The 19,164-nt window shown below is 53.6% G+C and overlaps 1 protein-coding gene across 1 annotated transcript; it reads right to left on the reverse strand.

Moving 5' to 3' along the window:
- Window positions 1–1,252: 1,252 nt before the first annotated feature.
- On the reverse strand, window positions 1,253–5,107 carry LOC143651849 (uncharacterized). Its single transcript, XM_077122679.1, has 2 exons — window positions 2,763–5,107; window positions 1,253–1,872 (listed from the first exon to the last, which is right to left on the reverse strand). The coding sequence occupies exons 1-2, from the start codon at window positions 2,830–2,832 to the stop codon at window positions 1,559–1,561; spliced, it is 384 nt and encodes a 127-aa protein (XP_076978794.1). The 5' UTR covers window positions 2,833–5,107; the 3' UTR covers window positions 1,253–1,558.
- Window positions 5,108–19,164: the final 14,057 nt, after the last annotated feature.

A 19,164-nucleotide genomic window follows, 5' to 3' on the forward strand; every position in this document is an offset into this window, starting at 1 on the left:
GAGAAACGGACAATCTCCTATGGAAGTTACTTGTGGGCCCGGTCTTTCTAAGGCCAAATTAACCTCTGGCTTTAGACCTGCAACAACCCAACACAAGTCATTCGCGGCCAGCGTACAAAGGAGGAACAGTCATCGGACATACATATGCATTCCCCTAGGGTGAAGGGAACCCAGGGGACACGGGACCCAAGCAGTTCCAAAAACCTGCAGGAGCAAAGTCCATCAGATTTCAAAGTTGGAAAGCCATTCGTCCTTGGGGCTTCTGAAAGCAGCAGTCCCACCCCTTCCAGAGGCCTACGCGCAGCTCTGCCTCTCTCCAAAGGCAACTTGGGGGAACACTGGGGAGAACACCTTTTTCTTGGCACCACCCTCTCCCAGCATGGGGGCTGCACCCGGGCCAAGCGCCGTCTCCGTGGCCCACGCTCAACCCCACCATGTGGTGGCAGCCAGACTCTCCCCAAACCCCAGGGAGTGGGCTTCCCGCTCGCCAAGGCCTGACATCGAATGGCTCTGCCCTGCAAAAAACTGGAAAGCCCATCCTCGGCCTGTGGGGCAAACTCACCATCTCCACGGGCCGGGCTGGGGCCGCACTCCTGGCCCGAGGTGTCTCGACGTCGGACCTCAGCCTCCATGGTTTTGCCTCTGAAGTTAGTTTCCTGCCACTGGTCCCTCCTCTGAAATACACAGTCCCGACCAACACTGGCTCGCTTTCTAAAGGTACCCCCAGCACTCTCGCTGGCCCTCTAGGCAGGAGCCTTGCAGCATGCTCATCAGACAGAAGGAGTTTCCACAAATCCTTCCTGGAGAACTCCATGTCCGAACCTGGTTTCCTCGGAGAAGACTGACTGATCCCATCCTCACACGGAGCACTGTTGTCTGGGCTCTCCCTGCCAGCACGCCCAGAAGTTGCCGCAACGTCAACTTCCGGTTTCTCACTACCCGAGAGTTCAAGTCTCAGCTTCTCTCTCTCTGGTCGCACTTCACGACAAGCTGTGACGAGAAACCAGGATGCACTTTCCACAGGGAATTCGGAGAGCTCTTCTGCTAACTATCCAAGTTCATGGCATTGAAAATCTACATGCCAGACAAAGCCACTAGTCCATTCGGCCCGATGACCTGCTCTTTGAAAACAAGGATCGCCTCCCTTCCAGTTTGCAAAAACCCATGCCTCATTTCGCTCGACGGCCTCGTCACAGGGATCTTGAGAGTCCATATTTCTCACAACAGTCTCTTCACAGCATTCTAGGCCTTCTCATAAAGATTTGCACATTCTCCCAGATTCTTCCCCTGATCCATTTCAAAAGCCATTCCAACATCTTGGGTATTTGCAAACTACAGCAGCAGCACCCCACCCTCCGGTACCAAAATCTCTTCCACTTCGCCAGCTGCAGGGATGCAAAATACCAGAGGCGGAGTGGCTTTTCAAACGGCGGGTTGAAGAAGCTGCGAGGTTACAGGCCTAAGGCTGAGAAAATGGCCCAAGAAAAGCAAGTCCACACAAATGTCCAATCACAGGCATCCAGGGAAAGACACCTTGGTTCAACAGGCCCGATGAACTTCAGGGTTTCTCTCGCAACGCACAAGGCCCACGGTCAACGCAGTCAGGGTCTCCTTCTCGCCTGCACAGGCGACTGGTGAACACGCTCAGGGTGCCTCTCGCATCGGGCAGGGCCCGTGGCAAGCACAGCGTCATCACCGAGCATCTTCTCCTGGCTTCTTGTTTCAGGAAGCTCCCTGGGAGGCACGTTCCTTCTTCACGGACAAAAGTCGCTGGCGGCTGGACTCTGCTCCTCGTGGCCATGTCTTTCTGCTCTGCACTCTCTGGATCTTTCCTTCTCCAAAACGCTTCCTCCTTGACGGGTGTCCAGAAACCTACCAAGACACACACACAAATGGCTGGAGACATATCGTCACCTAATCCAGCTTGACAACCAATCTGGAGTACATCACCCCTCCAGGGAGACGACCTCATGACACTTTCAAACATACAGAACTGAACAGGGATGATTCTGCCCTGAGGAAAGAGGATACAAATTAGGACACAGCTGCTCTAGGGGACACGCACCCTTTCCAATCGGCACATTGCACCGTTTGGACCCAAAAAAGGAAATTTTTTCCCATGCACAAATTACATGCATCCATAACAATCTCAGAGAACACTAAACCGCTTCGGTAGCAAAAGACATGAAACACAATGTGAGAAACGGACAATCTCCTATGGAAGTTACTTGTGGGCCCGGTCTTTCTAAGGCCAAATTAACCTCTGCCTTTAGACCTGCAACAACCCAACACAAGTCATTTGCGGCCAGCGTACAAAGGAGGAACAGTCATCGGACATACATATGCATTCCCCTAGGGTGAAGGGAACCCAGGGGACACGGGACCCAAGCAGTTCCAAAAACCTGCAGGAGCAAAGTCCATCAGATTTCAAAGTTGGAAAGCCATTCGTCCTGGGGGCTTCTGAAAGCAGCAGTCCCACCCCTTCCAGAGGCCTACGCGCAGCTCTGCCTCTCTCCAAAGGCAACTTGGGGGAACACTGGGGAGAACACCTTTTTCTTGGCACCACCCTCTCCCAGCATGGGGGCTGCACCCGGGCCAAGCGCCGTCTCCGTGGCCCACGCTCAACCCCACCATGTGGTGGCAGCCAGACTCTCCCCAAACCCCAGGGAATGGGGGCTTCCCTCTCGGCAAGGCCTGACATCGAATGGCTCTGCCCTGCAACAAACTGGAAAGCCCATCCTCGGCCTGTGGGGCAAACTCACCCTCTCCACGGGCTTGGCTGGGTCCGCACTCCTGGCCCGAGGTGTCTCGACGTCGGACCTCAGCCTCCATGGTTTTGCCTCTGAAGTTAGTTTCCTGCCACTGGTCCCTCCTCTGAAATACACAGTCCCGACCAACACTGGCTCGCTTTCTAAAGGTACCCCCAGCACTCTCGCTGGCCCTCTAGGCAGGAGCCTTGCAGCATGCTCAGCAGACAGAAGGAGTTTCCACAAATCCTTCCTGGAGAACTCCATGTCCGAACCTGGTTTCCTCTGAGAAGACTGACTGATCCCATCCTCACACGGAGCACTGTTGTCTGGGCTCTCCCTGCCAGCACGCCCAGAAGTTGCCGCAACGTCAACTTCCGGTTTCTCACTACCCAAGAGTTCAAGTCTCAGCTTCTCTCTCTCCGGTCGCACCTCACGAAAAGCTGTGACGAGAAACCAGGATGCACTTTCCACAGGGAATTCGGACAGCTCTTCTGCTAACTATCCAAGTTCATGGCATTGAAAATCTACATGCCAGACAAAGCCACTAGTCCATTCGGCCCGATGCCCTGCTCTCTGAAAACAAGGATCGCCTCCCTTCCAGTTTGCAAAAACCCATGCCTCATTTCGCTCGACGGCCTCGTCACAGGGATCTTGAGAGTCCACATTTCTCACAACAGTCTCTTCACAGCATTCTAGGCCTTCTCATAAAAGATTTGCACATTCTCCCAGATTCTTCCCCTGGTCCATTTCAAAAGCCATTCCAACATCTTTGGTATTTGCAAACTACAGCTGCAGCACCCCACCCTCCGGTACCAAAATCTCTTCCACTTCGCCAGCTGCAGGGATGCAAAATACCAGAGGCGGAGTGGCTTTTCAAACGGCGGGTTGAAGAAGCTGCGAGGTTACAGGCCTAAGGCTGAGAAAATGGCCCAAGAAAAGCAAGTCCACACAAATGTCCAATCACAGGCATCCAGGGAAAGACACCTTGGTTCAACAGGCCCGATGAACTTCAGGGTTTCTCTCGCAACGCACAAGGCCCACGGTCAACGCAGTCAGGGTCTCCTTCTCGCCTGCAAAGGCGAATGGTGAACACGCTCAGGGTGCCTCTCGCATCGGTCAGGGCCCGTGGCAAGCACAGCGTCATCACCGAGCATCTTCTCCTGGCTTCTTGTTTCAGGAAGCTGCCTGGGAGGCACGTTCCTTCTTCACGGCCAAAAGTCGCTGGCGGCTGGATTCTGCTCCTCGTGGCCATGTCTTTCTGCTCTGCACTCTCTGGATCTTTCCTTCTCCAAAATGCTTCCTCCTTGACGCGTGTCCAGAAACCTACCAAGACACACCCAAATGGCTGGAGACATGTCGTCACCTAATCCAGCTTGACAACCGCTCTGGAGTACATCACCCCTCCAGGGAGACGACCTCATGACACTTTCAAACATACACAACTGAACACGGATGATTCTGCCCTGAGGAAAGAGGATACAAATTAGGACACAGCTGCTCTAGGGGACACGCACCCTTTCCAATCGGCACATTGCACCGTTTGGACCCAAAAAAGGAAATTTTTTCCCATGCACAAATTACATGCATCCATAACAATGTCAGAGAACATTAAACCGCTTCGGTAGCAAAAGACATGAAACACAATGTGAGAAACGGACAATCTCCTATGGAAGTTACTTGCGGGCCCGGTCTTTCTAAGGACAAATTAACCTCTGCCTTTAGACCTGGAACAACCCAACACAAAAGGCATTTGCGGCCAACGTACAAAGGAGGAACACTCATCGGACATACATATGCATTCCCCTAGGGTGAAGGGAACCCAGGGGACACAGGAGCCAAGCAGTTCCAAAAACCTGCAGGAGCAAAGTCCATCAGATTTCAAAGTTGGAAAGCCATTCGTCCTGGGGGCTTCTGAAAGCAGCAGTCCCACCCCTTCCAGAGGCCTACGCGCAGCTCTGCCCCTCTCCAAAGGCAACTTGGGGGAACACTGGGGAGAACACCTTTTTCTTGGCACCACCCTCTCCCAGCATGGGGGCTGCACCCGGGCCAAGCGCCGTCTCCGTGGCCCATGCTCAACCCCACCATGTGGTGGCAGCCAGGCTCTCCCCAAACCCCAGGGAGTGGGCTTCCCGCTCGCCAAGGCCTGACATCGAATGGCTCTGCCCTGCAAAAAACTGGAAAGCCCATCCTCGGCCTGTGGGGCAAACTCACCATCTCCACGGGCCGGGCTGGGTCCGCACTCCTGGCCCGAGGTGTCTCGACGTCGGACCTCAGCCTCCATGGTTTTGCCTCTGAAGTTAGTTTCCTGCCACTGGTCCCTCCTCTGAAATACACAGTCCCGACCAACACTGGCTCGCTTTCTACAGGTACCCCCAGCACTCTCGCTGGCCCTCTAGGCAGGAGCCTTGCAGCATGCTCAGCAGACAGAAGGAGTTTCCACAAATCCTTCCTGGAGAACTCCATGTCCGAACCTGGTTTCCTCTGAGAAGACTGACTGATCCCATCCTCACACGGAGCACTGTTGTCTGGGCTCTCCCTGCCAGCACGCCCAGAAGTTGCCGCAACGTCAACTTCCGGTTTCTCACTACCCGAGAGTTCAAGTCTCAGCTTCTCTCTCTCTGGTCGCACTTCACGACAAGCTGTGACGAGAAACCAGGATGCACTTTCCACAGGGAATTCGGAGAGCTCTTCTGCTAACTATCCAAGTTCATGGCATTGAAAATCTACATGCCAGACTAAGCCACTAGTCCATTCGGCCCGATGACCTGCTCTCTGAAAACAAGGATCGCCTCCCTTCCAGTTTGCAAAAACCCATGCCTCATTTCGCTCGACGGCCTCGTCACAGGGATCTTGAGAGTCCATATTTCTCACAACAGTCTCTTCACAGCATTCTAGGCCTTCTCATAAAGGATTTGCACATTCTCCCAGATTCTTCCCCTGATCCATTTCAAAAGCCATTCCAACATCTTGGGTATTTGCAAACTACAGCAGCAGCACCCCACCCTCCGGTACCAAAATCTCTTCCACTTCGCCAGCTGCAGGGATGCAAAATACCAGAGGCGGAGTGGCTTTTCAAACGGCGGGTTGAAGAAGCTGCGAGGTGACAGGCCTAAGGCTGAGAAAATGGCCCAAGAAAAGCAAGTCCACACAAATGTCCAATCACAGGCATCCAGGGAAAGACACCTTGGTTCAACAGCCCCGATGAACTTCAGGGTTTCTCTCGCAACGCACAAGGCCCACGGTCAACGCAGTCAGGGTCTCCTTCTCGCCTGCAAAGGCGAATGGTGAACACGCTCAGGGTGCCTCTCGCATCGGTCAGGGCCCGTGGCAAGCACAGCGTCATCACCGAGCATCTTCTCCTGGCTTCTTGTTTCAGGAAGCTCCCTGGGAGGCACGTTCCTTCTTCACGGACAAAAGTCGCTGGCGGCTGGATTCTGCTCCTCGTGGCCATGTCTTTCTGCTCTGCACTCTCTGGATCTTTCCTTCTCCAAAACGCTTCCTCCTTGACGCGTGTCCAGAAACCTACCAAGACACACCCAAATGGCTGGAGACATGTCGTCACCTAATCCAGCTTGACAACCGCTCTGGAGTACATCACCCCTCCAGGGAGACGACCTCATGACACTTTCAAACATACACAACTGAACACGGATGATTCTGCCCTGAGGAAAGAGGATACAAATTAGGACACAGCTGCTCTAGGGGACACGCACCCTTTCCAATCGGCATATTGCACCGTTTGGACCCAAAAAAGGAAATTTTTTCCCATGCACAAATTACATGCATCCATAACAATGTCAGAGAACACTAAACCGCTTCGGTAGCAAAAGACATGAAACACAATGTGAGAAACGGACAATCTCCTATGGAAGTTACTTGCGGGCCCGGTCTTTCTAAGGCCAAATTAACCTCTGGCTTTAGACCTGCAACAACCCAACACAAGTCATTTGCGGCCAGCGTACAAAGGAGGAACAGTCATCGGACATACATATGCATTCCCCTAGGGTGAAGGGAACCCAGGGGACACGGGACCCAAGCAGTTCCAAAAACCTGCAGGAGCAAAGTCCATCAGATTTCAAAGTTGGAAAGCCATTCGTCCTTGGGGCTTCTGAAAGCAGCAGTCCCACCCCTTCCAGAGGCCTACGCGCAGCTCTGCCTCTCTCCAAAGGCAACTTGGGGGAACACTGGGGAGAACACCTTTTTCTTGGCACCACCCTCTCCCAGCATGGGGGCTGCACCCGGGCCAAGCGCCGTCTCCGTGGCCCATGCTCAACCCCACCATGTGGTGGCAGCCAGGCTCTCCCCAAACCCCAGGGAGTGGGCTTCCCGCTCGCCAAGGCCTGACATCGAATGGCTCTGCCCTGCAAAAAACTGGAAAGCCCATCCTCGGCCTGTGGGGCAAACTCACCATCTCCACGGGCCGGGCTGGGTCCGCACTCCTGGCCCGAGGTGTCTCGACGTCGGACCTCAGCCTCCATGCTTTTGCCTCTGAACTTAGTTTCCTGCCACTGGTCCCTCCTCTGAAATACACAGTCCCGACCAACACTGGCTCGCTTTCTAAAGGTACCCCCAGCACTCTCGCTGGCCCTCTAGGCAGGAGCCTTGCAGCATGCTCAGCAGACAGAAGGAGTTTCCACAAATCCTTCCTGGAGAACTCCATGTCCGAACCTGGTTTCCTCTGAGAAGACTGACTGATCCCATCCTCACACGGAGCACTGTTGTCTGGGCTCTCCCTGCCAGCACGCCCAGAAGTTGCCGCAACGTCAACTTCCGGTTTCTCACTACCCGAGAGTTCAAGTCTCAGCTTCTCTCTCTCTGGTCGCACTTCACGACAAGCTGTGACGAGAAACCAGGATGCACTTTCCACAGGGAATTCGGAGAGCTCTTCTGCTAACTATCCAAGTTCATGGCATTGAAAATCTACATGCCAGACAAAGCCACTAGTCCATTCGGCCCGATGACCTGCTCTCTGAAAACAAGGATCGCCTCCCTTCCAGTTTGCAAAAACCCATGCCTCATTTCGCTCGACGGCCTCGTCACAGGGATCTTGAGAGTCCATATTTCTCACAACAGTCTCTTCACAGCATTCTAGGCCTTCTCATAAAAGATTTGCACATTCTCCCAGATTCTTCCCCTGGTCCATTTCAAAAGCCATTCCAACATCTTTGGTATTTGCAAACTACAGCAGCAGCACCCCACCCTCCGGTACCAAAATCTCTTCCACTTCGCCAGCTGCAGGGATGCAAAATACCAGAGGCGGAGTGGCTTTTCAAACGGCGGGTTGAAGAAGCTGCGAGGTGACAGGCCTAAGGCTGAGAAAATGGCCCAAGAAAAGCAAGTCCACACAAATGTCCAATCACAGGCATCCAGGGAAAGACACCTTGGTTCAACAGCCCCGATGAACTTCAGGGTTTCTCTCGCAACGCACAAGGCCCACGGTCAACGCAGTCAGGGTCTCCTTCTCAGCTGCAAAGGCGAATGGTGAACACGCTCAGGGTGCCTCTCGCATCGGGCAGGGCCCGTGGCAAGCACAGCGTCATCACCGAGCATCTTCTCCTGGCTTCCTGTTTCAGGAAGCTCCCTGGGAGGCACGTTCCTTCTTCACAGCCAAAAGTCGCTGGCGGCTGGACTCTGCTCCTCGTGGCCATGTCTTTCTGCTCTGCACTCTCTGGATCTTTCCTTCTCCAAAATGCTTCCTCCTTGACGCGTGTCCAGAAACCTACCAAGACACACCCAAATGGCTGGAGACATGTCGTCACCTAATCCAGCTTGACAACCAATCTGGAGTACATCACCCCTCCAGGGAGACGACCTCATGACACTTTCAAACATACAGAACTGAACAGGGATGATTCTGCCCTGAGGAAAGAGGATACAAATTAGGACACAGCTGCTCTAGGGGACACGCACCCTTTCCAATCGGCATATTCCACCGTTTGGACCCAAAAAAGGAAATTTTTTCCCATGCACAAATTACATGCATCCATAACAATGTCAGAGAACACTAAACCGCTTCGGTAGCAAAAGACATGAAACACAATGTGAGAAACGGACAATCTCCTATGGAAGTTACTTGTGGGCCCGGTCTTTCTAAGGCCAAATTAACCTCTGGCTTTAGACCTGCAACAACCCAACACAAGTCATTCGCGGCCAGCGTACAAAGGAGGAACAGTCATCGGACATACATATGCATTCCCCTAGGGTGAAGGGAACCCAGGGGACACGGGACCCAAGCAGTTCCAAAAACCTGCAGGAGCAAAGTCCATCAGATTGCAAAGTTGGAAAGCCATTCGTCCTTGGGGCTTCTGAAAGCAGCAGTCCCACCCCTTCCAGAGGCCTACGCGCAGCTCTGCCTCTCTCCAAAGGCAACTTGGGGGAACACTGGGGAGAACACCTTTTTCTTGGCACCACCCTCTCCCAGCATGGGGGCTGCACCCGGGCCAAGCGCCGTCTCCGTGGCCCATGCTCAACCCCACCATGTGGTGGCAGCCAGGCTCTCCCCAAACCCCAGGGAGTGGGCTTCCCGCTCGCCAAGGCCTGACATCGAATGGCTCTGCCCTGCAAAAAACTGGAAAGCCCATCCTCGGCCTGTGGGGCAAACTCACCATCTCCACGGGCCGGGCTGGGTCCGCACTCCTGGCCCGAGGTGTCTCGACGTCGGACCTCAGCCTCCATGCTTTTGCCTCTGAAGTTAGTTTCCTGCCACTGGTCCCTCCTCTGAAATACACAGTCCCGACCAACACTGGCTCGCTTTCTAAAGGTACCCCCAGCACTCTCGCTGGCCCTCTAGGCAGGAGCCTTGCAGCATGCTCAGCAGACAGAAGGAGTTTCCACAAATCCTTCCTGGAGAACTCCATGTCCGAACCTGGTTTCCTCTGAGAAGACTGACTGATCCCATCCTCACACGGAGCACTGTTGTCTGGGCTCTCCCTGCCAGCACGCCCAGAAGTTGCCGCAACGTCAACTTCCGGTTTCTCACTACCCGAGAGTTCAAGTCTCAGCTTCTCTCTCTCTGGTCGCACTTCACGACAAGCTGTGACGAGAAACCAGGATGCACTTTCCACAGGGAATTCGGAGAGCTCTTCTGCTAACTATCCAAGTTCATGGCATTGAAAATCTACATGCCAGACAAAGCCACTAGTCCATTCGGCCCGATGACCTGCTCTCTGAAAACAAGGATCGCCTCCCTTCCAGTTTGCAAAAACCCATGCCTCATTTCGCTCGACGGCCTCGTCACAGGGATCTTGAGAGTCCATATTTCTCACAACAGTCTCTTCACAGCATTCTAGGCCTTCTCATAAAGATTTGCACATTCTCCCAGATTCTTCCCCTGATCCATTTCAAAAGCCATTCCAACATCTTGGGTATTTGCAAACTACAGCAGCAGCACCCCACCCTCCGGTACCAAAATCTCTTCCACTTCGCCAGCTGCAGGGATGCAAAATACCAGAGGCGGAGTGGCTTTTCAAACGGCGGGTTGAAGAAGCTGCGAGGTGACAGGCCTAAGGCTGAGAAAATGGCCCAAGAAAAGCAAGTCCACACAAATGTCCAATCACAGGCATCCAGGGAAAGACACCTTGGTTCAACAGCCCCGATGAACTTCAGGGTTTCTCTCGCAACGCACAAGGCCCACGGTCAACGCAGTCAGGGTCTCCTTCTCGCCTGCAAAGGCGAATGGTGAACACGCTCAGGGTGCCTCTCGCATCGGGCAGGGCCCGTGGCAAGCACAGCGTCATCACCGAGCATCTTCTCCTGGCTTCTTGTTTCAGGAAGCTCCCTGGGAGGCACGTTCCTTCTTCACGGCCAAAAGTCGCTGGCGGCTGGATTCTGCTCCTCGTGGCCATGTCTTTCTGCTCTGCACTCTCTGGATCTTTCCTTCTCCAAAATGCTTCCTCCTTGACGCGTGTCCAGAAACCTACCAAGACACACCCAAATGGCTGGAGACATGTCGTCACCTAATCCAGCTTGACAACCAATCTGGAGTACATCACCCCTCCAGGGAGACGACCTCATGACACTTTCAAACATACAGAACTGAACAGGGATGATTCTGCCCTGAGGAAAGAGGATACAAATTAGGACACAGCTGCTCTAGGGGACACGCACCCTTTCCAATCGGCATATTCCACCGTTTGGACCCAAAAAAGGAAGTCTTTTTCCCATGCACAAAATACTTGCATCCATAACAATGTCAGAGAACATTAAACCGCTTCGGTAGCAAAAGACATGAAACACAATGTGAGAAACGGACAATCTCCTATGGAAGTTACTTGTGGGCCCGGTCTTTCTAAGGCCAAATTAACCTCTGGCTTTAGACCTGCAACAACCCAACACAAGTCATTTGCGGCCAACGTACAAAGGAGGAACAGTCATCGGACATACATATGCATTCCCGAAGGGTGAAGGGAACCCAGGGGACACAGGACCCAAGCAGTTCCAAAAACCTGCAGGAGCAAAGTCCATCAGATTTCAAAGTTGGAAAGCCATTCGTCCTTGGGGCTTCTGAAAGCAGCAGTCCCACCCCTTCCAGAGGCCTACGCGCAGCTCTGCCTCTCTCCAAAGGCAACTTGGGGGAACACTGGGGAGAACACCTTTTTCTTGGCACCACCCTCTCCCAGCATGGGGGCTGCACCCGGGCCAAGCGCCGTCTCCGTGGCCCATGCTCAACCCCACCATGTGGTGGCAGCCAGGCTCTCCCCAAACCCCAGGGAGTGGGCTTCCCGCTCGCCAAGGCCTGACATCGAATGGCTCTGCCCTGCAAAAAACTGGAAAGCCCATCCTCGGCCTGTGGGGCAAACTCACCATCTCCACGGGCCGGGCTGGGTCCGCACTCCTGGCCCGAGGTGTCTCGACGTCGGACCTCAGCCTCCATGCTTTTGCCTCTGAAGTTAGTTTCCTGCCACTGGTCCCTCCTCTGAAATACACAGTCCCGACCAACACTGGCTCGCTTTCTAAAGGTACCCCCAGCACTCTCGCTGGCCCTCTAGGCAGGAGCCTTGCAGCATGCTCAGCAGACAGAAGGAGTTTCCACAAATCCTTCCTGGAGAACTCCATGTCCGAACCTGGTTTCCTCTGAGAAGACTGACTGATCCCATCCTCACACGGAGCACTGTTGTCTGGGCTCTCCCTGCCAGCACGCCCAGAAGTTGCCGCAACGTCAACTTCCGGTTTCTCACTACCCGAGAGTTCAAGTCTCAGCTTCTCTCTCTCTGGTCGCACTTCACGACAAGCTGTGACGAGAAACCAGGATGCACTTTCCACAGGGAATTCGGAGAGCTCTTCTGCTAACTATCCAAGTTCATGGCATTGAAAATCTACATGCCAGACAAAGCCACTAGTCCATTCGGCCCGATGCCCTGCTCTCTGAAAACAAGGATCGCCTCCCTTCCAGTTTGCAAAAACCCATGCCTCATTTCGCTCGACGGCCTCGTCACAGGGATCTTGAGAGTCCATATTTCTCACAACAGTCTCTTCACAGCATTCTAGGCCTTCTCATAAAAGATTTGCACATTCTCCCAGATTCTTCCCCTGATCCATTTCAAAAGCCATTCCAACATCTTTGGTATTTGCAAACTACAGCAGCAGCACCCCACCCTCCGGTACCAAAATCTCTTCCACTTCGCCAGCTGCAGGGATGCAAAATACCAGAGGCGGAGTGGCTTTTCAAACGGCGGGTTGAAGAAGCTGCGAGGTGACAGGCCTAAGGCTGAGAAAATGGCCCAAGAAAAGCAAGTCCACACAAATGTCCAATCACAGGCATCCAGGGAAAGACACCTTGGTTCAACAGCCCCGATGAACTTCAGGGTTTCTCTCGCAACGCACAAGGCCCACGGTCAACGCAGTCAGGGTCTCCTTCTCGCCTGCAAAGGCGAATGGTGAACACGCTCAGGGTGCCTCTCGCATCGGTCAGGGCCCGTGGCAAGCACAGCGTCATCACCGAGCATCTTCTCCTGGCTTGTTTCAGGAAGCTCCCTGGGAGGCACGTTCCTTCTTCACGGACAAAAGTCGCTTGTGGCTGGATTCTGCTCCTCGTGGCCATGTCTTTCTGCTCTGCACTCTCTGGATCTTTCCTTCTCCAAAATGCTTCCTCCTTGACGCGTGTCCAGAAACCTACCAAGACACACCCAAATGGCTGGAGACATGTCGTCACCTAATCCAGCTTGACAACCAATCTGGAGTACATCACCCCTCCAGGGAGACGACCTCATGACACTTTCAAACATACAGAACTGAACAGGGATGATTCTGCCCTGAGGAAAGAGGATACAAATTAGGACACAGCTGCTCTAGGGGACACGCACCCTTTCCAATCGGCACATTGCACCGTTTGGACCCAAAAAAGGAAATTTTTTCCCATGCACAAATTACATGCATCCATAACAATGTCAGAGAACACTAAACCGCTTCGGTAGCAAAAGACATGAAACACAATGTGAGAAACGGACAATCTCCTATGGAAGTTACTTGTGGGCCCGGTCTTTCTAAGGCCAAATTAACCTCTGGCTTTAGACCTGCAACAACCCAACACAAGTCATTCGCGGCCAGCGTACAAAGGAGGAACAGTCATCGGACATACATATGCATTCCCCTAGGGTGAAGGGAACCCAGGGGACACGGGACCCAAGCAGTTCCAAAAACCTGCAGGAGCAAAGTCCATCAGATTGCAAAGTTGGAAAGCCATTCGTCCTTGGGGCTTCTGAAAGCAGCAGTCCCACCCCTTCCAGAGGCCTACGCGCAGCTCTGCCTCTCTCCAAAGGCAACTTGGGGGAACACTGGGGAGAACACCTTTTTCTTGGCACCACCCTCTCCCAGCATGGGGGCTGCACCCGGGCCAAGCGCCGTCTCCGTGGCCCACGCTCAACCCCACCATGTGGTGGCAGCCAGACTCTCCCCAAACCCCAGGGAGTGGGCTTCCCGCTCGCCAAGGCCTGACATCGAATGGCTCTGCCCTGCAAAAAACTGGAAAGCCCATCCTCGGCCTGTGGGGCAAACTCACCATCTCCACGGGCCGGGCTGGGTCCGCACTCCTGGCCCGAGGTGTCTCGACGTCGGACCTCAGCCTCCATGCTTTTGCCTCTGAAGTTAGTTTCCTGCCACTGGTCCCTCCTCTGAAATACACAGTCCCGACCAACACTGGCTCGCTTTCTAAAGGTACCCCCAGCACTCTCGCTGGCCCTCTAGGCAGGAGCCTTGCAGCATGCTCATCAGACAGAAGGAGTTTCCACAAATCCTTCCTGGAGAACTCCATGTCCGAACCTGGTTTCCTCTGAGAAGACTGACTGATCCCATCCTCACACGGAGCACTGTTGTCTGGGCTCTCCCTGCCAGCACGCCCAGAAGTTGCCGCAACGTCAACTTGCGGTTTCTCACTACCCGAGAGTTCAAGTCTCAGCTTCTCTCTCTCTGGTCGCACTTCACGACAAGCTGTGACGAGAAACCAGGATGCACTTTCCACAGGGAATTCGGAGAGCTCTTCTGCTAACTATCCAAGTTCATGGCATTGAAAATCTACATGCCAGACAAAGCCACTAGTCCATTCGGCCCGATGCCCTGCTCTCTGAAAACAAGGATCGCCTCCCTTCCAGTTTGCAAAAACCCATGCCTCATTTCGCTCGACGGCCTCGTCACAGGGATCTTGAGAGTCCATATTTCTCACAACAGTCTCTTCACAGCATTCTAGGCCTTCTCATAAAGGATTTGCACATTCTCCCAGATTCTTCCCCTGATCCATTTCAAAAGCCATTCCAACATCTTGGGTATTTGCAAACTACAGCAGCAGCACCCCACCCTCCGGTACCAAAATCTCTTCCACTTCGCCAGCTGCAGGGATGCAAAATACCAGAGGCGGAGTGGCTTTTCAAACGGCGGGTTGAAGAAGCTGCGAGGTTACAGGCCTAAGGCTGAGAAAATGGCCCAGGAAAAGCAAGTCCACACAAATGTCCAATCACAGGCATCCAGGGAAAGACACCTTGGTTCAACAGCCCCGATGAACTTCAGGGTTTCTCTCGCAACGCACAAGGCCCACGGTCAACGCAGTCAGGGTCTCCTTCTCGCCTGCAAAGGCGAATGGTGAACACGCTCAGGGTGCCTCTCGCATCGGTCAGGGCCCGTGGCAAGCACAGCGTCATCACCGAGCATCTTCTCCTGGCTTCTTATTTCAGGAAGCTCCCTGGGAGGCACGTTCCTTCCTCACGGACAAAAGTCGCTGGCGGCTGGATTCTGCTCCTCGTGGCCATGTCTTTCTGCTCTGCACTCTCTGGATCTTTCCTTCTCCAAAATGCTTCCTCCTTGACGCGTGTCCAGAAACCTACCAAGACACACCCAAATGGCTGGAGACATGTCGTCACCTAATCCAGCTTGACAACCACTCTGGAGTACATCACCCCTCCAGGGAGACGACCTCATGACACTTTCAAACATACAGAACTGAACACGGATGATTCTGCCCTGAGGAAAGAGGATACAAATTAGGACACAGCTGCTCTAGGGGACACGCACCCTTTCCAATCGGCATATTGCACCGTTTGGACCCAAAAAAGGAAGTCTTTTCCCATGCACAAAATACATGCATCCATAACAATGTCAGAGAACATTAAACCGCTTCGGTAGCAAAAGACATGAAACACAATGTGAGAAACGGACAATCTCCTATGGAAGTTACTTGTGGGCCCGGTCTTTCTAAGGCCAAATTAACCTCTGGCTTTAGACCTGGAACAACCCAACACAAGTCATTTGCGGCCAGCGTACAAAGGAGGAACAGTCATCGGACATACATATGCATTCCCGAAGGGTGAAGGGAACCCAGGGGACACAGGACCCAAGCAGTTCCAAAAACCTGCAGGAGCAAAGTCCATCAGATTTCAAAGTTGGAAAGCCATTCGTCCTTGGGGCTTCTGAAAGCAGCAGTCCCACCCCTTCCAGAGGCCTACGCGCAGCTCTGCCTCTCTCCAAAGGCAACTTGGGGGAACACTGGGGAGAACACCTTTTTCTTGGCACCACCCTCTCCCAGCATGGGGGCTGCACCCGGGCCAAGCGCCGTCTCCGTGGCCCATGCTCAACCCCACCATGTGGTGGCAGCCAGGCTCTCCCCAAACCCCAGGGAGTGGGCTTCCCGCTCGCCAAGGCCTGACATCGAATGGCTCTGCCCTGCAAAAAACTGGAAAGCCCATCCTCGGCCTGTGGGGCAAACTCACCATCTCCACGGGCCGGGCTGGGTCCGCACTCCTGGCCCGAGGTGTCTCGACGTCGGACCTCAGCCTCCATGGTTTTGCCTCTGAAGTTAGTTTCCTGCCACTGGTCCCTCCTCTGAAATACACAGTCCCGACCAACACTGGCTCGCTTTCTAAAGGTACCCCCAGCACTCTCGCTGGCCCTCTAGGCAGGAGCCTTGCAGCATGCTCAGCAGACAGAAGGAGTTTCCACAAATCCTTCCTGGAGAACTCCATGTCCGAACCTGGTTTCCTCTGAGAAGACTGACTGATCCCATCCTCACACGGAGCACTGTTGTCTGGGCTCTCCCTGCCAGCACGCCCAGAAGTTGCCGCAACGTCAACTTCCGGTTTCTCACTACCCGAGAGTTCAAGTCTCAGCTTCTCTCTCTCTGGTCGCACTTCACGACAAGCTGTGACGAGAAACCAGGATGCACTTTCCACAGGGAATTCGGAGAGCTCTTCTGCTAACTATCCAAGTTCATGGCATTGAAAATCTACATGCCAGACAAAGCCACTAGTCCATTCGGCCCGATGACCTGCTCTCTGAAAACAAGGATCGCCTCCCTTCCAGTTTGCAAAAACCCATGCCTCATTTCGCTCGACGGCCTCGTCACAGGGATCTTGAGAGTCCATATTTCTCACAACAGTCTCTTCACAGCATTCTAGGCCTTCTCATAAAAGATTTGCACATTCTCCCAGATTCTTCCCCTGATCCATTTCAAAAGCCATTCCAACATCTTTGGTATTTGCAAACTACAGCAGCAGCACCCCACCCTCCGGTACCAAAATCTCTTCCACTTCGCCAGCTGCAGGGATGCAAAATACCAGAGGCGGAGTGGCTTTTCAAACGGCGGGTTGAAGAAGCTGCGAGGTGACAGGCCTAAGGCTGAGAAAATGGCCCAAGAAAAGCAAGTCCACACAAATGTCCAATCACAGGCATCCAGGGAAAGACACCTTGGTTCAACAGCCCCGATGAACTTCAGGGTTTCTCTCGCAACGCACAAGGCCCACGGTCAACGCAGTCAGGGTCTCCTTCTCGCCTGCAAAGGCGAATGGTGAACACGCTCAGGGTGCCTCTCGCATCGGTCAGGGCCCGTGGCAAGCACAGCGTCATCACCGAGCATCTTCTCCTGGCTTCTTATTTCAGGAAGCTCCCTGGGAGGCACGTTCCTTCTTCACGGCCAAAAGTCGCTGGCGGCTGGATTCTGCTCCTCGTGGCCATGTCTTTCTGCTCTGCACTCTCTGGATCTTTCCTTCTCCAAAATGCTTCCTCCTTGACGCGTGTCCAGAAACCTACCAAGACACACCCAAATGGCTGGAGACATGTCGTCACCTAATCCAGCTTGACAACCACTCTGGAGTACATCACCCCTCCAGGGAGACGACCTCATGACACTTTCAAACACACAGAACTGAACACGGACGATTCTGCCCTGAGGAAAGAGGACACAAATTAGGACACAGCTGCTCTAGGGGACACGCACCCTTTCCAATCGGCACATTGCACCGTTTGGACCCAAAAAAGGAAATTTTTTTCCCATGCACAAATTACATGCATCCATAACAATGTCAGAGAACATTAAACCGCTTCGGTAGCAAAAGACATGAAACACAATGTGAGAAACGGACAATCTCCTATGGAAGTTACTTGTGGGCCCGGTCTTTCTAAGGACAAATTAACCTCTGGCTTTAGACCTGCAACAACCCAACACAAGTCATTTGCGGCCAACGTACAAAGGAGGAACAGTCATCGGACATACATATGCATTCCCCTAGGGTGAAGGGAACCCAGGGGACACGGGACCCAAGCAGTTCCAAAAACCTGCAGGAGCAAAGTCCATCAGATTTCAAAGTTGGAAAGCCATTCGTCCTTGGGGCTTCTGAAAGCAGCAGTCCCACCCCTTCCAGAGGCCTACGCGCAGCTCTGCCTCTCTCCAAAGGCAACTTGGGGGAACACTGGGGAGAACACCTTTTTCTTGGCACCACCCTCTCCCAGCATGGGGGCTGCACCCGGGCCAAGCGCCGTCTCCGTGGCCCATGCTCAACCCCACCATGTGGTGGCAGCCAGGCTCTCCCCAAACCCCAGGGAGTGGGCTTCCCGCTCGCCAAGGCCTGACATCGAATGGCTCTGCCCTGCAAAAAACTGGAAAGCCCATCCTCGGCCTGTGGGGCAAACTCACCATCTCCACGGGCCGGGCTGGGTCCGCACTCCTGGCCCGAGGTGTCTCGACGTCGGACCTCAGCCTCCATGCTTTTGCCTCTGAACTTAGTTTCCTGCCACTGGTCCCTCCTCTGAAATACACAGTCCCGACCAACACTGGCTCGCTTTCTAAAGGTACCCCCAGCACTCTCGCTGGCCCTCTAGGCAGGAGCCTTGCAGCATGCTCAGCAGACAGAAGGAGTTTCCACAAATCCTTCCTGGAGAACTCCATGTCCGAACCTGGTTTCCTCTGAGAAGACTGACTGATCCCATCCTCACACGGAGCACTGTTGTCTGGGCTCTCCCTGCCAGCACGCCCAGAAGTTGCCGCAACGTCAACTTCCGGTTTCTCACTACCCGAGAGTTCAAGTCTCAGCTTCTCTCTCTCTGGTCGCACTTCACGACAAGCTGTGACGAGAAACCAGGATGCACTTTCCACAGGGAATTCGGAGAGCTCTTCTGCTAACTATCCAAGTTCATGGCATTGAAAATCTCCATGCCAGACAAAGCCACTAGTCCATTCGGCCCGATGACCTGCTCTTTGAAAACAAGGATCGCCTTCCTTCCAGTTTGCAAAAACCCATGCCTCATTTCGCTCGACGGCCTCGTCACAGGGATCTTGAGAGTCCATATTTCTCACAACAGTCTCTTCACAGCATTCTAGGCCTTCTCATAAAGGATTTGCACATTCTCCCAGATTCTTCCCCTGATCCATTTCAAAAGCCATTCCAACATCTTGGGTATTTGCAAACTACAGCAGCAGCACCCCACCCTCCGGTACCAAAATCTCTTCCACTTCGCCAGCTGCAGGGATGCAAAATACCAGAGGCGGAGTGGCTTTTCAAACGGCGGGTTGAAGAAGCTGCGAGGTGACAGGCCTAAGGCTGAGAAAATGGCCCAAGAAAAGCAAGTCCACACAAATGTCCAATCACAGGCATCCAGGGAAAGACACCTTGGTTCAACAGCCCGATGAACTTCAGGGTTTCTCTCGCAACGCACAAGG

The sequence above is a fragment of the Tamandua tetradactyla genome, chromosome 12 (genome assembly GCF_023851605.1).
Source record: "Tamandua tetradactyla isolate mTamTet1 chromosome 12, mTamTet1.pri, whole genome shotgun sequence".
Lineage (NCBI taxonomy): Eukaryota > Metazoa > Chordata > Mammalia > Pilosa > Myrmecophagidae > Tamandua > Tamandua tetradactyla.